The sequence below is a fragment of the Bos indicus x Bos taurus genome, chromosome 19, assembly GCF_003369695.1.
Source record: "Bos indicus x Bos taurus breed Angus x Brahman F1 hybrid chromosome 19, Bos_hybrid_MaternalHap_v2.0, whole genome shotgun sequence".
NCBI classification, from domain to species: Eukaryota; Metazoa; Chordata; class Mammalia; order Artiodactyla; family Bovidae; genus Bos; species Bos indicus x Bos taurus.
Window position 1 is genome coordinate 45123546 of NC_040094.1, and position 19037 is coordinate 45142582.

The 19037-nt window shown below is 55.7% G+C and overlaps 1 protein-coding gene across 4 annotated transcripts; it reads right to left on the minus strand.

Annotated features, from left to right (window-relative positions):
- Positions 1-599: 599 nt before the first annotated feature.
- Positions 600-17996, minus strand: SLC4A1 (solute carrier family 4 member 1 (Diego blood group)). Of its 4 annotated transcripts, none has more exons than XM_027518479.1 (20): positions 17843-17996; positions 13070-13152; positions 12839-12956; positions 11811-11875; positions 10778-10958; positions 10550-10685; positions 10007-10130; positions 9772-9853; positions 9428-9624; positions 8750-8960; positions 8341-8547; positions 8044-8192; positions 7735-7929; positions 6465-6638; positions 5929-6018; positions 5255-5421; positions 4509-4762; positions 3280-3449; positions 3006-3182; positions 600-2322 (listed from the first exon to the last, which is right to left on the minus strand). In XM_027518479.1, exons 2-20 carry the CDS (start codon positions 13082-13084, stop codon positions 2242-2244), a joined length of 2793 nt encoding a protein of 930 aa, XP_027374280.1. In that variant the 5' UTR covers positions 13085-13152; positions 17843-17996; the 3' UTR covers positions 600-2241. The 4 variants fall into 4 exon arrangements, with proteins under 4 accessions (XP_027374280.1, XP_027374282.1, XP_027374283.1 ...); XM_027518482.1 differs by having other exon boundaries at positions 787-2322; positions 13070-13162; positions 17843-17946; XM_027518481.1 differs by lacking the exon at positions 5929-6018 and having other exon boundaries at positions 17843-17949.
- Between the last annotated feature and the right edge of the window lie 1041 nt (positions 17997-19037).

Below are 19037 nucleotides of genomic sequence, written 5' to 3' on the forward strand. Positions count from 1 at the left end.
AATTGCATTTTCTCTCTGGCATTTTTTTTTTTTTCTTTTCTTTTTCTTTTTATTTATTTGGTGCTCTGGGTCTCAGTTGTGACACGCAGGATCTAGTTCTCTGAGCAGGGATCAAACTTGGACCCCCCTGTATTGGGAGCTAGGAGTCTTAGCCACTGGACCACCAGGGGAGTCTCTCTCTGGAAATTTCCCTTAGAGGTGCTGTCCAGCCTGATGAGTCCCAGCTAGGAGGCTAACAGGCCCAAAGGGACTTGGGGTTCACTGTTCAAGGGGCAGAGGGCAAGGCCCCTGGAAAGTCCCTCTCCCCACCTCCATGGGTCTTGCTTATTTTGCAGAGGCGGGCTATCGGGGCATAAACTTGTCTTCCTTTGCTCTTTCACTCCCTCACTGGGTGCTGGCCCTCCCCACCAGCCCTGCCTCTCCCCTAACTCTAGTGCCACTCCCCTCCCCCAGCCCAGCCCACCTTGCCCCCCTCCCCCCTCCTCCCAGGGCCACAGCCCTGCCCCAGCTCCACAGCATATATTCCTTGTCGACCTCATCCAGCCCAGATCCCTGGGACTCCCCCAGCTCTGGGAGGGGAATTCCAGCACAGTCTTCACTCTACCATATATGCATTTATTAGTAAAACCTATTTCCCACCATCAAGGGGAAGGATGCTAGCAGAGTGACTTTTTCCACTTGGCAGTGATCAAGGAGCAGAGGGTGGGAACAGGGACATCCCATTCAGAATAACAAGACCAGTGGCTAACTGTGCCAAACTCTTGCTTAGGGGTCTGCGCTAAGCAATCACTTTACAGGCACTGTCTCCTTTAATCCTTATAATGATCCTACAAAGTAGGTACCATTATCGTCCCCATTTTACAGATGAGAAAACTGAGGCATAGAACAGTGAAGTGGTGGGAAGCAGCTGTCAGCCTTCAAGAGGTACCCGAGAGTCCTCTCTTAGCCTCCTGTCTTTTCTGTCACACCCGGATCCCCAGTTTCAACCATCTCTCACTGCTTCCAGTTCTTTCAACTCTTTATATTTTTCTTTTGTAAAAAAAAAAAAAAAAAAGATTTTGCCCATATTCTGCAGCTACCACTGTCTCCTACCCCAGTTGGTCGAATTGGGATTCTCTCCAAGATTTGGTTCAAGTGGAGTTGAGGACAGCGGGCCTTTAATCAGGGTATGTGTGTATGCGTGTACATGTGCGTAGGTGAAGTACAATGAAAGCTCTGAGAATATACAAGGTATAAATTACAAACCTCCCTCTCTCCCCTTTCCCATCTCCTCCCTATCTTCTCGTCCTCTTCCCACCCGCCTCCAAATCAAGAAGACTGTACACTGCCCCCACCCCCAACCCCAGGGCAAGGTCTTGTCTCAGTAACCTCTGTGGCCACAGGGTCCAGGGCCTTTGGTATATGTTTGTGGAATGAATGAATGAGTGAATGAATGAGAGCATGGGAGAGAGAGCAAGTACTCAGGAGTCCTGAGTCCCAGCCCTGACTTTATCCTCACCTGATCCTTGCTGTTACCAAGATACCTCCTCCGCCCAGAGGAAGAGGGTCCCAGTACGAGCGGAGAAGGGGAAGAGAGGGACCAGCAGGCACATCTCTAAGCCTGGAAAGGTGGCTGACTGAAGTAGACTCTGGTCTCAGAGGTCAAATTCCAGCTGCATGGCTCAGGAGCTGGGTAACCTTGGGCAGGCTTGAAGAGTGATGACTATTGTCTAATAGTCTGTTCAGATTTTACAGAGCCCTTTTTTCACATTTATCTTTGGTGCTCAGAGACCATCCTGTAATGTGGGTAGGATTATCAATATACCCACTTTACAGATAAGGAAGCAGAGGCTGGAGAGATCCAGGGACTTCCCCAGGGTTATATAGCAAGCAGGATTTTGAATCCCCCCCCACCCCCCACCAACTCCCACCTTGTTACTGCCGCTGTCTGTGCCTTGAGGAGGTAGGACTTAGATTTCAGTCTTCCAGGCCAGGACCCTCAGGTAGCAGTGTGGCCCAGGAGGGGCTGCACAGCGAATCCTCTACTTTGGGCCCCACTGGTCATTTCCATCCAGAAAAGCCAGTCTACCCTTCATGCAAAGCTTCCTAGACACCCCTTCCTTCCCCGACCCATGTCCCCGGGACTTCAACTGCTGCCCACCGGGCACCTGGGAGTCCATGAGGTGCCCAGGAACTTCTGCTTTTCTTGGGAGAACGGGGAAGTGCAATGGTGGAGGGGGCTCTGGGGCCCACGCTCTCCCCTCACACAGGCATGGCCACCTCATCGTATTCATCCTGACCATTCTGCTCATCCAAGTTCAGTTTGACATCATCAGCATCCAGCTGTGGGAAGAAGGAAGGACAGAGGGTGAGCGGCTGAGGGGCCACGTGAGCCCTCCCCACTGCACGGAGGCGCTTCTGGAGTCAGCAGAGCCTGTCTCTCCCTGAACCTGGGTCAAGTCTCCCATCCTGTCCTTTCATCCCCTAGGGATGGTCTAAATGAGGAGTTTCCTCAGGGTTAGGAACGCCCGGGAATCTGGTCCCTGGTGGGGGAGGGCCTCCAGAAGGCAGGCAGGAGACCCCTTCATGTGGGCAGTGCTGCAGTGACCTGTGTCACGTCGTGGAAGCATTCTGGGAGGAGTGACTGGCCAGATGGTTTGGAAGACCAAGGGCTAACCGCTCAGTGGTCAGGACAACCCACAAGCAACGCATCCCGTGAGCCTCCTAGCCCTCTCACCAGCCCTGTCACTGTTCCTCTCTTTCCAGGGGAGGATGCCTGAGGTACAGAGCAACGAGGCCACTTGCTCCAGGTCACCCCCCAGGACATGGCAGGGCTGGGATGAGGAGGCAGGCAGGATACCCAGGCCTTGATCATGGCGCTCTTCTGCCTTCCTTAGTTCCTAGACCCCTCCCCCTCCCACATTCTCCCAGCGCCACTGATGACCCCTCTCTGCCCTCTGCCTGGAGTTGTGCCCTCTGGTCAGAGGGAATGCGTGAGGAAGACAGGGGTGGAAGCAGAGACTCACAAGCTTGAGCTCCATGTCCCGGAAAATGAATGGTAGCAGGAAGCGGCGTAGGGGCACCGTGAGGATGAGGACGAAGGGGAGGGCCAGTGAGATTTGTTTGATGCTCCTCACTACCCACAGCACCACCAGGCAGACAATCTGGGTGATCGTGAACAAGTGCATGCGCCAGGTTTTCACCTGCGGGCAGAGGCTGGGGTCATCGCCTGCCCGGCCTGGGCACCCAGACCCCCCACCCCACCCCACCCCAACCTGGGCATCCAAGACAGCCGCATACCCTCCTGGCGTAGGGCACTTCTGGATAGTACTTGCGCGGCTTCAACAAAAGCAAGACGCGGTCAAACAACTGGATGCCACTGAGGGATGTGACCCCCATGTAGAGGAAGATGCCGAAGAGCACCGCCAGGGGGATGTGGCGGAGGACGGGTCCCATGAGGATGGACACGCCTGCGGGGAGAACCACGCGCTCTTAGCCCCCAAGGATCAAGGATCGGCACCAGCAGGGGCTGAGGAACGAAATCACAGGGATTATATGGAACTCCTTCTGTGGATCCTCTTTTTTTTTTTTGGCCATGCCACATGGCTTGTGAAATCTCAGTTCCTCTACCAGGGACTTGAGCCTGAGCCCACAGCCATGAGAGTGCCGAGTCCTAATCACTCGATGGCCAGGGAACTCCCTAGATCCTATTGATAGATGTTATCCCCATTTTACAGGTGAGGAAACAGACGCAGAGAGGGGAAGCAACTTACCTAAGGCTACACAGCTACTAAGTGCAGAGCAGGGAGACAAACTCCTGCCTGCCTGAGTCATAGCCTACTCCTTTAATCGAGGGAGTTACGGAGGTCAGAGAAGCCCACCTTTCCTCCTACCCCAGTCCAGAATGCCTCCATCACCCTCCACCTACCCAAATCCCAGGTCTCCTCCAGCTAACATCAACTTCGCCTCCTTCAGGAAGCTTCCCTGGCCTCTCCAACAGTGACCATGGCGCTGCCCACACACGGAGCCCGTTGGACTCTGGGCTGCTCCAGAACTCAGACCCCTGACCCTCTGTCTTCACCTCAACCATCCCCTGCTCCAGGAGCCCTGCTTTTTGTATCAGTCACAGAGTGGCTGAGCTGGGGAGACCTCGGGCATCTAATGAACCCTCTCTTGGTGCAGACAGAGAAACTTGAGGCCCAGAGATGAGATGGGATGCCTGGTCAGCAGCCAGTCAGGGCTGGAATCACAGGTCATTGAACTGTTGGCGAAGCTCTGACTGCAGGGTCTTGTCTAGAGAAGTTTCTAGCAAGTGGTCCCCCCACATGCCCTGCACAAATGCCCATCTCAGTGCCTGGGGTATTTCCTCCAGAATTCCCTCATGTGAATAATTGACTCTAGGAAGATGTGGGCAGTGGGTGTTTGGGGAGACCTGGCTGCAGGGCCAGGACTGGAGGGACACTGGATGCTAAGGGGCAGAGCCAGCAGGGTGGTGGAAAGTTTGGAGAGTGTGGCCAGTCTTCACTCACCCACGAGCACAGCGACCAGAAGTCCACTGATCCGCTGTTCCTTGACTCCCTGAATCTGGGATACAGCCCCTGGAGTGCTGTCCTTGCTCATGACAGTGAGGGCATTGGCATGGGTGACAGTGCGCACCGTAGTGGCGCTGAGCCAGGGCATCCCAAAGATGGCACCCACCCCACCCATGCCTATGATCAGCAGCAGGTCCAGGTGGAAGCCAGAGCCCTTGACCATCTTGCGCTCCGGTTTACTGATGATCAGCCTGGGGGTGTGGAAGGTGGGGAGTAAGCAGGGCTCTCCTTCACCCCAACCGCCCTTCACCCCTCTTTTCTTCCCCAGACTTGGGTCCCTCTACTTTAGTTTGTCCTTCGTTGCCCTTCTCCCTTGGAGTTCCATGCTCCACCCCTCAACCCCCACCCCGTCTTGACAGTAGAGACTCTAAGAGCAGAAAGGTCTTCCTCATCGCCACAAACACCCGCCAGCAGTTCTACTCAGAAACTGAAGAAGCGTACACTTCAGAAAACCTCACCAGTGCAGGCCCTTTCCAAGATCCAGCACCTAATTTTACAGTTTTCATTTTATATTCTTTTTCTTAAAAAGCACCCCTCAAATAATGTCATGTCAGGTCCCACAAAATCTGGACCTGCCCCTGCCCGCCCATCATTCCTCTGAGCGCTTAGTCCCTTGTCTGCTTGGAGCTTGTCCCTTTCTCTGCCTCCGACCCTCCCAGGCCCCATCCCACCCTGGCTCTTACGTGGTGATCTGGGACTCAAGGAAGATGAGAATAAAGACCAGCAGGGCAGGCAGGGCAGAAGCAAACATCATCCAGATGGGAAATTCGACACGTATGCCTAGTGGGTGGATAAGCCAGTCTCGCTCCGTGGGGTTAGATACAGAGAGGCCTTCAGGTACACTGAGTTTCTGTGGGATGAGAATGCTGGTGAGAACACTTGGGGGTAGGAGGATGGGGAAAGGTGGGGACCGAAGGAGCCAGGGTCCTGGGCACTTGGGAACTTACTTATATTGAGCATCTACTTTGTACTCCATAACTGCACTAGGCCCTTTACATACATTTTCTCATTCCCTACTTTATGGATGAGGAAACAGGATCAGAGAAGTTATGTAGCTGGCTCTGCATCGCACAGCTATTTGGTGGCAAAACTGAGATTCAAAGTCAGGACAGCCTGGGCTCCAAAGCAGATCCTTTCCTATCACCCTGGATTAAGAAGTAAAAGGAGGCCACCTGACCCAGGCCCTTGCTGCAGCCAGAGGGGTCCTGAGGGGCTGTGGGAAGAACACGGGGCTCCCAGGGGAGGCAGGGATAGGGGACGGGTAGTTCTAGCTGGCTTCAGGTGTGGGAAAGCGGTTTGGGGGAGGGGGCATGCTGGGGGAACGAAATAAAGTGGCGGGGTGGGGAGAGAGGGTCACCTGGGTGTAGGTGTCCTGGATGAGGGCATCCACCATGACCATGATCAGGATAGAGATAGGAACCCCGAAGTCCCCAATGAATCGTCGCAGCTGAGGGCAGGTGGAGGGGCCAGCGGTCAGTGCCCAGTGGCGTCCCACCTCCCACCTTCCACGTGGCCCCACTCCTGCCCCATCTTCACCAGGAGGCACCCACTCTTCTCAGGGGGTCCATCAACATCTAATGACCTGTCCTGTGCCTCTACATACCTGCCTCCTTTCTTGTCCCCCTGGCCCAGCTGCACCCTGGCCCCACAGCTTCTCCACCCCCTTCAAAGAACTATCCTTGGCTCCCCACTTGGGTCCTCAGCCTGGATGTGCTGAGAAAGGGATTGTCTCAAGGGTAAAATCCTACGTGATGAGGGGGCCAGCAGAGCTTGGAATTGGAAATGGGAATCTAGGGTAAGAAGGGGAAATGATGGCACTGGGAAAGCTGAGGCGAGTGCCTTGGAGTTGGATGAGGCAGTAAAAGCAAGGACAGGTGGGGAGGGTGTGCTGACCTTGCCAGGGAAGTAGGAGCTGTTCTTGAACTTGCGCAGCATCATGGCGAGGAAGAAGGTACCAGCCATGAGCACAAGAGAGAGGAGGGCTGTGTTGGGCAGGGCGGCCTGAGGTTTGGGTGTTGTCAGCACATCGTGGTCATAGTTCTTCTGCAGTGGATGATCCTGGAAGATCTGCAGCAGAAAACCAAGGCATCCTGTTCCTTCCCATCCATCCATTCTCCAACCATCATTTATCTATCCATCATCCATCCCATGCATCTCTGTATTCACCATTTATCTCTCTATTCAGCATCCATTCACCAATCCATCATCCATCTACCTATCTTATTCCTCAGTTGTCATGGAAACAGAGAGGCAATGGGATTCCACAGCTTGGTTTTCAGGACTGAGGACCAATCTAGGCTTGGGTGGGGCAGACCATGGAGGAAATGAGTCTGTGTGTGTGTGTGTGTGTGTGTACATGCAAGCAGGGCCTGGGAACCATGAGAAGGCTGGAGGGCAGGAAACAAGTGCCAAGGAAGTTTCTAAAAAGACTTGGGCTCCAAAGACTTGAAAACTGAAATACCCATCAACCAGCAGAATCAGGGGTAGACGTAAAGTGTTCACCCTTCCTCCATATAAAATGGAGACCCAGAAGTAGGCATAGTTCAAGGTGACAGAGCTGAGGAGGCGGGGCACGTGCTCTGCAGGCCCTATGGTTCTTAAGGGCGATAGCAGGAGAGGGAGCGGCAGGGTGGGGCTCCAGAGCCCCCAGGACCTCTGCTACCATGCCATGCCTACTCGCTCCAACATTCAGTCTCACACACGTGAAAGTGCTAAGTCGTGGCCAGCTCTTTGTGACCCTATGGACTGTAACCCACCAGGCTCCTCTGTCCATGGAATTCTCTAGGTAAGAATACTGGAGTGGGTGGCCATTCCCTTCTCCAGGGGATCTTCCCAACCCAGGAATCAAACCTGGGTTTCCTGCATTGCAGGCAAATTCTTGACCATCTGAGCCTCCAGGGAAGCCCATTAGTCACTGTCTGTGATTATACACATGGGCCGTTGCATGCAGAAGGGCCCTCTCATGCACAGTCATGGTGAGAATACCAGCCCACAGACAGCTGGTGTCAACATGGATGTGGTCACAGTCACATTCCGTGAAAACATGGCCACATAAATGCCAAATAGACACTAGTGCAATGACACCCACAGTCACATAGCTTGTGCACAGTCACACACACACACACACAGACGCTCACGCCTCTAACACTCCTGCAGCCCTCACCGTGACCAGCTTGTAGAAGGTCTCATAGATGAAGATGAGGGAGATGAGGAAGGAGAAAATCTCCTGGGTGTAGCGGGAGATGAAGCGGACCAGAAAGCTGCCCTCGAAGGCCACCACCAGCACCACCAGCAGGATGAGCCAGAAGCCAATCCACACACGGCCCACAATGTACTCCAGGTTGTTAGTCTGGCAGAACTGTAGGGTGGTCAGAGGGAGCTGGGGTCAGACACATGGGCCCAGGCACCATGTGTTAAGCAGGTGGGGCTGGGGGCCAGTTACAGGGTCACAGTGGGGCCAGAATACAGTTACCGAGTAGAAGGCTTCCTCAAACACAAGCAGGGGTCCTGAGAAGCCCAACACGAGCAGGGGCTGAGCCCCCAGCAGGGAGAAGATGATGCCCTGCAACGCAGTGGAGAGGAGCAGTTCCGACACCCCTATCATATTCTCGGTCTTGTCTCCTGTGGGTGGAGGTGTGGTCAAGGTCAAGATCATTTCACGGGTAAGCTGACATAGGGGTCCAAGGTGTCAGATCGGGGCAAAATCAGGGCTGATACGTAGGCCAGAGGGTCAGAGGTGAGGGTTAGTGGGACACATGGAGACACTGACCCAGGAGGCCGCCGAAGGTGATGGCGGGGGTCAGGGCGGCAAAGTAGATGAAGATGATGGCAGACAGGACCTGGGGGCTCAAGGCATCTGTGATGTCACTCAGGTAGCGGGGGTAGCGGCGCCGGATGTCACGCACCAGTCCCCCGAAGAGCTTGCCTGTCCGTTGCAGAGGGTCTTCTGGGGTGTCCCCTGGACCTTTCTTCACATCTGTAGTGGAGACCATGTCACAGAGGATTGAAGGGGGAGGTGAGGGGAGAGGGGAATCGAGGAGGAGATGCCTGATGGGAATGGGGTCATCTGGGAGGCTGGAAGGGATGAGGACAGGGAGAGGGGAGCCAGGGGCTCACAGGGCTATGCTGGGGGTCTGGGGGCTCAAAAAAACTTGGGCTGGGCAGGGCAGGGCAGGTACCTAGGTCCTTGAAGATACTGGGGTCGGGCTTGGCAGGGCTGGGCAGGTAGCGTCTTCTCAGCAGCTCTTTCTGCACAGGCACCAGACTGAGCAGGGCCTTCTCAGAAGGGGCATCCAAGGGAGGCAGCACCAGACTGCAGTCAAGAAAGCCCTCCAGGGACTGGACCAGCGTCTCCTTGCTCTGGGCTAGGTATGCGTCATTCCAGAACACCTGAGGGCAGGAGAGAAGGTCAGAGCCACTAGGACCTGCTGGATTCAGGTCCACAGGAGTCCACAGCCAAGGCCTCTGGGGATCAGAATCCTTTCACCCAGCTCCTGCCAGCTGAGATCTGCTTTTCCTGCCCTGTCCTTCCACCCATCCACTCTCTACTGAGAAAGGGTAGACAGGGCCCTCAGTGGGGAAAGCAGAAAGAACTAAAGTGAACCAAGTGGCTTGTAGCAGACCAGATGGAACAAGAGCAGACCAGGCCAGCCCTAACCAGGTAGAACCAAGACAGAGAGGGCCAGACTAAACCAGGCCTGATCAGGCAGGGCTAGGCCAGAACACGGGCCTGGACCCCCCTGAGCAGACAGGATAGATCCAACGGAACGGGCCAAACTAGTGATGTTAAAGTAAGCCACACCTCCCCTGCCACCCAGGGCCCCCGGCTCCCCCCGCCCTCACTGGCCCCTCCTCACCCTCTCCGACATGAGGGTGGCGGCAGCTCTGCCCAGCTGGGTGTAGTTGATGTTGGGGCCCTCGGGTCCCAGCAACACAATGAGAAAGCGCACAGGCACTGCCGGCTCCTCTGACCCCTCTGGCTTTGGCTCCGACTCCATCGGCTCCTTTAACCTCACAAAGCCCAGCACTGGCCGCTTTAGGAACCTGGCACAGCCTGGCAGGTGGACAAAATGGGGTGCTGAGGCCCGTGGGGGAGGTGGGGGGCATGGGGCAGTGCTGGTGAGGTTCAGGCTTATGGAGGGGCAGGAGGTGGAAGCAGGTAGTATGCAGGGATGAGGGAAGGAGCCCACTGGCCACTTACCCACAAGCACCAGGGTGGCCTCCCAGTCCTGGGGACTCTTTCCCAGAATTTCAGGTGCGTGCCCTCTTGTGCTACCCTCTCCCTGTTGGGAGGAGGTGGTGAGTAGAGTCCTCGGCCACTGCGGACCCTGGACACCCGAGTGTCCCACCCCCTTTCCCCCACCCGCTCTCATTTAGAACCACATTCAGGTTGAGGGCCTTCCGGCTCTCCTCACATGGCCTCGGCACAGCCTCACCTGTTCACAGAAGAGCTCTGTCTCCAGTGACGGATGCTGTGGGAGCAGAGGCTCCGAAGGGTCCCCAGAATGTGTCACAACCACAGGCTTCACACCCCCCAGGGCCTCCATGTCGCTGGCGTGGCTGCAGGGCACACAGTGGACATGGGCTGAGTAGGCTGCTCAGGCCGGGCTGTTAGCAGAGTGGAGACTGGGACTCACTAGCGTCAGACTAGAGAGACCTAGGGGTGGAAGGAGAATCGGCCTCCTCCGAAGGATGTTGTGGTTGTAAGCGGGTGGCCTCAGTCTGAACTGACTAGGTAGAGCCAGAAGAATGGATAGAGGGAGGGACTTTAAGAGTCTGTCCCCCTGGGGACCAGTGGCCCCCAAAACTGAGCATGGAGACATGGTCACTGCCTGAAAGGTGTCGGAGGCAGGAGCCATGGTGCAAGAAAAGTGGGACCCAGCCTGGTGGGGAGGGGCTCCCGCAGAGATCTTGGGGCAGGTGGGCTGGGGAGATAGGCCCTGTGGGTGTGGGGTCCAGGGCCCAGCAGGCAGGGGCACCTGTGTTTCAGCAGCAGGACCCGGAGCAGATTGTCTTGGTCGTCTGGCTGGATCTGCCCCTCGAAGGTAAACCTGTCCAGCAACTGGTTGGCCACTTCAGCCAGGGATTTCCCTGGCAGATCCAGAAGGACAGTACCTGCAGGCAGTGGAGGGGTGAGGTGGCTGGCCCTGCCCCGCCCCCCTCCCCCCAGCAGGCTTTACATGCAGAGCTGCAGAGGGTTCACCCACCCTTGGCGAAGGCTTTCTGAAGCTCCAAGAGGCTCCAGAAGTTGAGGTAAGGCAGGTGGGGGCGGCCCCAGTTCCCGTCTTTGCCCAGGTTCTCCTCCAGCCCCACCCAGCGTGCTGTTTCCATCCATTGTATCTCTTGGTTCTTTTCATCCATCACCAGTTCCCGCAGCTGCACGCACACCTGCGGCCCCACAGGCTTGAATTAGTTCCTCAGGCCCAGGGCAGGGCTGTGGGGGGCACTGGAAGCCCAGGGCACGGTGGGCACTTGGCAGGCCCTGAGGGGTATTTGTCAGAGGCCCAGGGTCCTGGGGCACTCAGGACAGAGGCTGAGCTCAGAGGGGACCGTCAGGGGCTACAACCTGGGGGTGTAGAGTAAGATGTGACACGTGGGGAGATGCTTGAGGGTCCCCCACCTCTGCCTCTGTTCCCCAACTTCCTGACCAGGCCCTTCCCCCCATTTCAGAGGCATTTGAAGATACTCAAAAGGGGTGCTAGAGTGGGCTTGGGAGAGGAGAGGAAAGCCTTGGGACCCGCTGGGTCCGTCTCTTGCCTCTAAGATTTCTGTGTGGGCTCGGCGTGCCCTTGGGTTTCCATGAGGCCAGGGGCCCACTCTCAGGGGCCTAGCTGAGGGCAGACCCAATTTCCTAACTGGCTACACAGTCTGGTGCCCAGCAATGACATGGGGGGCCTGGGGAGGGAAATCTGGGTGGAGGAGAGCATGCATGTAATTCTGTGCTTCTCCAGGGGGCACCTGACAGCCCGGCCCGGGCCAGCGGACCTGGGGGCTCAGACCTCCAGTGGTCAGTTTACCTCTGTCCAGCGAGCTCCCCATGAGTGCAAGGAGGCCCAGGTCTCCCTGCTCACCGGGAGATGTCCTCTTCTACCTATTTCCCAGGATGCCCGTTCCTTCTCTGTTCGTGGAGTCTCCACATCCCAAAGCTGTAGCTCTCCCTCCGTTCCTCCCCTCCCCTGGTAGAATGATGGGTCCCAAGGGCAGTTCAGGAAAGAAGGTTGGGGAGGCTGGGGTGCTCACCTTGTGGGTTTCTGGGTGTTGCGATGTGGTGTGGTAGTCTGTGTCTGTCAGCTGGTTGACCCGAGCTGAAAACCCCAAAGCCAGTTAGTGATGCCCCCAGACAATCCCCCCACGGCCCTCCTGCCCCATCCCCATGAGATGCAGAGACCACACAGGATGACGCCTCTCTCCTTCTCGTTGCCCCTGGCTGGGACCCTGCCCCACGCCTGTTCCTGGCCCAGACTGGCACTGTCACTTGCCATCTGAGCCCTGTGGAGGACCCCTGGGGCTCATCCCCCCGCGCTGACAGGAGGGTCATCTCCAAGGGGACTGGGGAGTCCTAAACAGCAGTTCTCTTCTCCCTCCTGCTACCTTCTGGGACCAGATTCCCTTTTTTTCCCACCTGCCTCAACAATCTCACTGGCCCAGCAGCTTCTCACCACTTCCAAGCAGAGCTCTGGGAGCCAGGGTGGGGGCTGCCTTTATATTGGCCCCCACACCCTTTAGCCCTCATTTCCCAGAGGGGCCTCTTATCTCCTATATCAATTGCCAGCACTTAAGTCCAGTTGACAGTAAACAGGTCCCCTTCCAGGGCTCCCCAACCAAGACCTTGGACAAGCCCAGGAAGGTTTCCTCAGGTCTCTCTGCCCTGAGGATCCCCGCAGCCCCCCATTTTCAGGACTTCTGGACTTCCAAACAGAACAATGTTCTCAGAACAGGCCCAGCACCTGGCCCGGAAGCTGGATGGGCACAAATGGCATGGGGGCTCATGTCCTCGTTCCAGACAAGGCTGACTGCCCGCTCACAATTCTACGGGGCACAGTAATGGGTGACTGGTCCTGCCCTCCCACCGCCCCTAGTCACCTCCTGTGATCATTTCAAACAAAACTCTGTTTATCCTTCAATCAGCCAGGATTGTGGGAGAACTGGCCCTGGGGCTGGGCTGGTGGAGAGGGGAAAGAAGGCAAATACAAACTCCCCACCTGTCAGTGATAGGGTTCAGAGGGTTCAGCAGCTCATCCCAACAGGAGAGCTGGAGATGGGCTCACCTTCTGCCTCCTCTTCCTGAATTGTGTCACCTTCTGCCTCTTCCATTGGGATACTGACGGAATCATGGTCTTCATATTCCTTTTGCTCTAGAGTCTCCTCCAGTTGATCTTCATACTCCTGTGAGAAGCTGCCATCAGGGCTGGGCTGCAGGGGGCTCTGAAGGTGGGAGTCCAGGGCTGGGTTCCCAGAGCCCCCAGGTAGGAGCCCTGCAGACACCACCAAAGACTCACCTCCGGATCCCCCATGGCGCTGTCCTGATTGTTCAATTGTCTGCAGTGATCTGAGCCCCCAGCATAACCCACACTCGGAGTTCCTATGGTGGATTGGGGGGAAGGTACAGGCTGGGTGAGGCATGGGGCAACCTGGGGTCTCCCCTAGGTCCCCCAAGGGGACCCCCCCCAGGGGGCTGCATTTGATCAAAGTGGGATCCCGAGATAGGAGATAAGGGAGATTAGGAGATATCTCCTAATTAGATATCTCCTAATCCCGAGATTAGGAGATAAGGGAGGGTCAGAGGAAAGAAGTGTAAGTGGGAGGTTGAGGGGAGGGAGGAGCTGGGTTTGCAGGAGTGAGGGCAGGTGTGCAGGGGCCGCAGACAGTGAAGTGCAGGGAAGGTGAAACTTGGCTGGCATCAATCTCAGGGTGTTTGGGAGGACGGGGGTTGTTCTTCAAATAAGCTCCTTCCTCCATCCACCAGTCCTCACCTGACTTCCTTTTCTGCCCCTCCCCAGGAATCAGCTAACTTCAGGAGATGACCCGTCCCTCTTTCAGGGAGCTTAGCTGAGAGTCTCCACAAAACACCGTCTTCTCCCAGAAATGGCTGCTTCCTGCTGGGCATAGGGCTGCGGTATCCTTAGGAGTGGCTCACAGGCCCTGAATGATGCAGCCTTGCTTCTCTTCCCTACACCATCTTGACCTCCATCTCTCTTGCTCTCTCACCACCTATCCCACTGGCCTGCTTACCAAGCCCTTTCCTGCCCCAGGGCCCTTGCACCTGCTTTGTCCATGTCATGGATGTCCCTCCCCCGACTTCAGCCCTTCCCACCCCTCAGCTCACACACCAGCTCTTCAGAGTCCCTTCCTGACCTTCCTGACAACAATCACTAACGCAGTCTGTCATTTTCTGGTTTCTTGATTCATTTGTGTATATATGGTCTGAGTGAGTATTAGTCATTTAGTCATGTTATTCTCTTTGCGACCTCATGGACTGTATCCCACCAGTTTCCTCTGTCCATAGAGTTCTCTAGGCAAGAAGACTGGAGTGGGTAGCCAGTCCCTCCTCCAGGGGATCTTCCCAACTCAGGTCTCTTGCATTGCAGGTGAGTTCTTTACTGTCTAAGCCACCAGGGAAGCCCATGTATGGTCTGAGGATGCTTCTAAAAGGGAAGCCACATGAGCACTGAGATCCTGCACGTCTCAATCCCCACCAGATCCACCACTCCTAGCAGAGTGGTTGCCATATAGTAGGCACTCAATAAATACCTGTTGATCACTGTGTATAAAATAGATAACTACTGAGAACCTATTGTATTGCACAGTGGACTCTACTCGATGATCTGAGGTGACCTAAATGGGAAGGGAATTTAAAAGAGAGAGGCTCTATGTATACATATAACTGATTCACTTTGCTGTAAATCAGAAATTAATGCAACGTGGTAAAGCAATTATAATAAATTTTTTTTAAAAAAGCGTGTTGAAAGAGTGGAAGAATGGCTCCTTCTTGCAGGCTTGGGGCTCTGGGGCTGGGGAGCCAGGATGACTAGGAGGCCAGGAGGCCATGGAGTCCTGCACCTCCGTTTTCTCAGTTGTGTCTCTAGTGGAAAGGAAGGACACCCACCCCAGGAATGTGAGGATCAGCCCAAGAGAACACAGAGGTGCCCTGCTATGGCCCAGACTGGGTGTGGAGGGACATCCTTCTCCCCTTCACCCACGGCAGGCTGCATAGCGTGTTGTAGTGACACGGATTTGAGTCAGATTGACAACTGTGCCCCTCCACGCCTGGCATAGAGCCTGGGAAGCTGAGATGAACAAGACACTGTTCAGCTCTCCAGAAGCTCACAGCCCTGGCTGGGGAGACCAGCCAGGAACACGTGACAGGTGAAGAGGTTCAGGAGAAAACACGTGCCCCAAACAAAAGCAAGCAGTGAGCAGACTGTGCTGGTTGCCAAGGATGTTTGTTGCAGGAGGGAGAGTAGGACTTGCTGATGGGGTAGAAGGCAGAGTGTCCCTGAAGGAGGCGACACTGGCGCTTGCCCCAGAGCACTGGTGGGATTTGAAGGGCTGAGAGATGGGAAGGGCTAGTCCAGGTGTTAGGAATGGTGGCAAGAGGCAGACAGAAGACCATGCCAGAGAAGGCTGGGCACTGTGGAAGGGAACAGGACAGGGAGTATGTACAGAAAGAACTGTACACAGAGCTCTGTTTCTGAGGAATGGATAGTCCTGCAGTCCTTAGAGATAGAGAAAGGGCATGAGTGAGCCCCTGGCCCAAACTGAGGAAGGCAAGGGTCCCTGCCTTGGGGTGGTTGTAGGGCAAATGATGGCCATGGTGGGGAATTCTAAAGTCTGAGGATGGGGTGTCCCTACTGCAGGGGACTTGGCATTCGAGGTGTCTGGTATTGCAGAGAAAACCTTTTTTTTTTTTTTGAATTATGTTTTATTATTATTGTTATTTTAAAAATATTTATTTATTTATTTGGCTGCACTGGGTCTTAGTTGCGGCATGTGAGTTCTAGTTCCCTGACCAGGGATCAAACCAGGGCCCCCCTACACTGGGAGCACAGAGTCTTAGCCACTGGATTATCAGGGAAGTCCTCATGCACCTTTTTTCTCTCCCTCTTCTGCCTTTCCCTGTCCCCTTCTCCTTCCTCTTCTCCCATCTTTAACCTCTCTCTTCCATCTCTGGTCTTGTCGCCACCTGGGCCTCAGATCTCTAGCCGCTTCCACCTTGTCGACCCTGAGGTACTAAACACCGCCCTCCTCAGGCAGGCACTGTGGTCTTAGTTTCCCGTCTGAGAGGGGAGAGGGTCCCCCCAGAGCCAGAGCACCCAGAAACATCCAGGCTGCCTCTCTGCCACTGACTGGCAGCTCCCAGACTCTCTCTAGGGCTCAGTCACCCCATCTGTACAATGGGAAGCCCTCCTGCTGGGGTCCTGAGCCATCAGTGAGAGAGAAGAGGGGAGAACGTAGGTGTCTTGAGCTCCTCTGGGGCCTTAGAGGTGCACCCATGACCCAGATTGCTGCCTGCTCCAGGCCCAGCCACTCCCCAGCTGCAGGCCTTGCTCTGCGAGCACTGATAAGAGCCTGGACCCCGATGGCTGACTTGTGTCTGGAAGTACACCAAGCACCTGGCCGGCCCACCAGCCAGGGCCAGGCAGATAAAGGGGAGCAGGGCATCTGGGGCCTAGGAGGTGGAACACAGCTGGAAGAGACTGGGAGGGGGAGTACCAGATGACGGGGAAGGCTCCCTGGAAGCACAGGACACCACCTTTGTGTAATCACCCCGACACCATACATAGCTGCGCTGTCTTATCTCTGATGATCCACAAACCACTCTGAAGTGGGTAGTGTCATTAGCCACACTTTACAGATGAGAAAGCTGAGGTTCAGAGAGGCTTACCTGCCCTGGTTCCCTAGCAGGTAGATAGCAGAGGGAGCATTAAACCCTGGCCTATCTTGCTCCAGCTACCGCTCTAACCATGGTGCTTAATTGCCTCCCAGAATATAAAACATCTATTAACTGGTTTAGTATTTGTGACTAAGAGTATGGGTTCTGCAGTCAGGCTGCCTGGGTTCAAAGCCCAGCCCTGCCACTCACTGTGTGACCTTGGGCAAGTAACTCAACCTCTCTGTGCCTCAGTTTTCTCATCTATAAAATGGGGGTAATCATAATGCTACCTCATAGCTCAGTTGGTAGAGAATCTGCCTGCAATGCAGGAGACCTGGGTTCAATTCCTGGGTGGGAAGATCCTCTGGAGAAGGAAATGGCAACCCACTCCAGTATTCTTGCCTGGAGAGTCCCATGGACAGAGGAGCCTGGCAGGCTACAGTCCATGGGATCACAAGAGTAGGACATGACCTAGCGACTAAATCACCACCACCATAATGCTATCTACCCCATAGACCTGTTGCAGCATTAAGAAAGTTCATGCATATAAAGCACTCAGAATAGTGCCTGGCCAGCCTGGATGGGAAGGGAACTTGGAGGGAAATGGATACATGTATATGTATGGCTGCGTCCCTTTGCTGTTCGCTTGAAACTGTCACAATATTGTTAATCAGATATATCCCAATGTAAAATAAAAAGTTAAAATGAAAAAAGAGTAGTGCCTGGCACATAAAGAGCTCTCTTTGAATGCTTGCTATCATTAGCTCTGCTCCTAGAGATGAAAGGCAGACTTGCTGTCTTCATTCCCTTCTGATTTTCCTTCAGTTCCTATAGAATTAACCTGTGTTTGGAGACCTTCAGGTGATGGGGGACTCCTCCTTTCCCTCTCAACACCCCCGAAGATGGGGACAGCGCCAGGTCTCCTTGGCTAGAGTCCCTGGAAATGTTTCAAAATGAGCAGCGTCAGCTGACAATTTTCCTCCTAGGCAGGAGACAGAGTGGCTTGGGGATCCCCATACATGGAGGAAAGAGGGGGCTGGGCGGCTGGGAGACCCTAGCCTGTGTGATTCAAGGGGCTGGTAAATAGGAGCCTGACAAGGACCTACACCTGGAGGGGAATCAGGTTCGCCCCTCCACATACACACTCACACACCTCTGCTGCCACGTGCCAGCCTTTTTTCCCCTAACACCTGCCGCCCCACTCTTCCTGGCTGTAGGTGCCAATGGGCCTGTGCCCTGAAGGGTAAAAACACACATGGTAACATTCTCACCCCACCACTGGCACCCCTTGGGGGGCCAGCACCCATGCCCACTTGGGCCCAGATTCAGGTTGGGCACCTACAGAAACCTTCAGGACAGGAGCCTCAGGACCACCCCAGCCCCTCCCTGCCCTTCTCACCTGCTCACAAGCCTTGAGGGTCCCTCGGCGAGCTTCTGCAGCTGCCAGTGGCCTCTGCGCCCAGATGAGCTCACACCTGCTCCAGCCCGCAATAGGTCCCGGCTCCCGCGCCCCGGGGGCAGCTCCCAAACCCCTGACTCATGCCCCCGCCTCCTAATCTGCCCGCCCCACGGGCCCTGGGAGCCCCGTCCACCCCCCCTGCCCTGCTCCCGCTGGGTGCCTGGTAAACAGAGTTATCTCTCACCTACATCTGGACAGCTGTGAGTCCGGCCCACCCCACCCAAGCCCACTGGCCAGCCCCCAAGGCCTCCCAAGTCCCTCCTGGCCCCTCCGATTCTCCTGGATCTTCCTTCGTGGACTAGCCTTTGATGACTGGGTTCTTGGAGCACCCAGCCTCCCGGCAGGTCCGCCCCAACCTCTGGATGCACCTGTCCTGCCTCTGTCCATCCTCACTCTGGCCAGACCCCTCTGCTCAGGCCCCAAGCTGCACGGGTGCTTGCTTTCTCCTCCCTCTGTCCTGGTGCCCTCCCTCGGGGGTTCACTCACTCTTCCTCTGTAGCCATCCCCTCCACCCCCAGGGGAACCAGCTCAAGCAGCCCCTTCCCCTTCTTGTCCCAGGCTAGGGCAACCCAGCCACCATCTCCTCAAGACTGCAACTGGCTCTAAAGAACTGGCACCTGGATGCTAAGACGCTGCCCCTCCGTCAACCTGAAACAATCTCAGGTCAACACAAACAACGTCCCCACACGGTGCTCTGAGCTCACAAAGCCCCAATGTCTGGGCACACTGGCTCCTCTGTCGACAGCCCGGCCCAGGCCCCCAGGCCAGAGCAGCCGCATTCTCGGCCCCCGCCGTGGCCCTCCCCTCACCCCCCAGCAGGGCAGTCTCTGCTCTTGGGGAGTGAGGGTGTTGCTGGAGCTGGTCACCTGTTCCTGGGCTGAAAGATGAGTTCAGATCGGCAAGGATGAATAGAGGTTTGAAAGCAGACAGAAAGGGGGTTTTGTGGACACTGCAGAGAGGGAGGAAACCGTGTCCCAGGCCCCTTGGAACCAGCCTGGTTGTGGGACGTGGGACAAGTGCCTGTCCCTCTCTGGGCTTCTGTGACCTCATCTGTAAAGGGAGAATGCCGGTTCCGTGGCCGCCAGCCTGGGGATTTCCTGCTTGGGATTCGAACAATAGCAACCCAGAGACCAGG

Excerpts from the sequence above, each read along its gene's own strand:
- SLC4A1 (XM_027518479.1), bottom strand. Across the intron at positions 6,019-6,464 it reads GCTCCTACTTCCCTGGCAAG|CTGCGACGATTCATTGGGGA; the intron begins GTCAGCACACCC and ends ACCTGCCCTCAG. Across the intron at positions 3,183-3,279 it reads AAGTGCCCTACGCCAGGAGG|GTGAAAACCTGGCGCATGCA; the intron begins GTATGCGGCTGT and ends CTCTGCCCGCAG.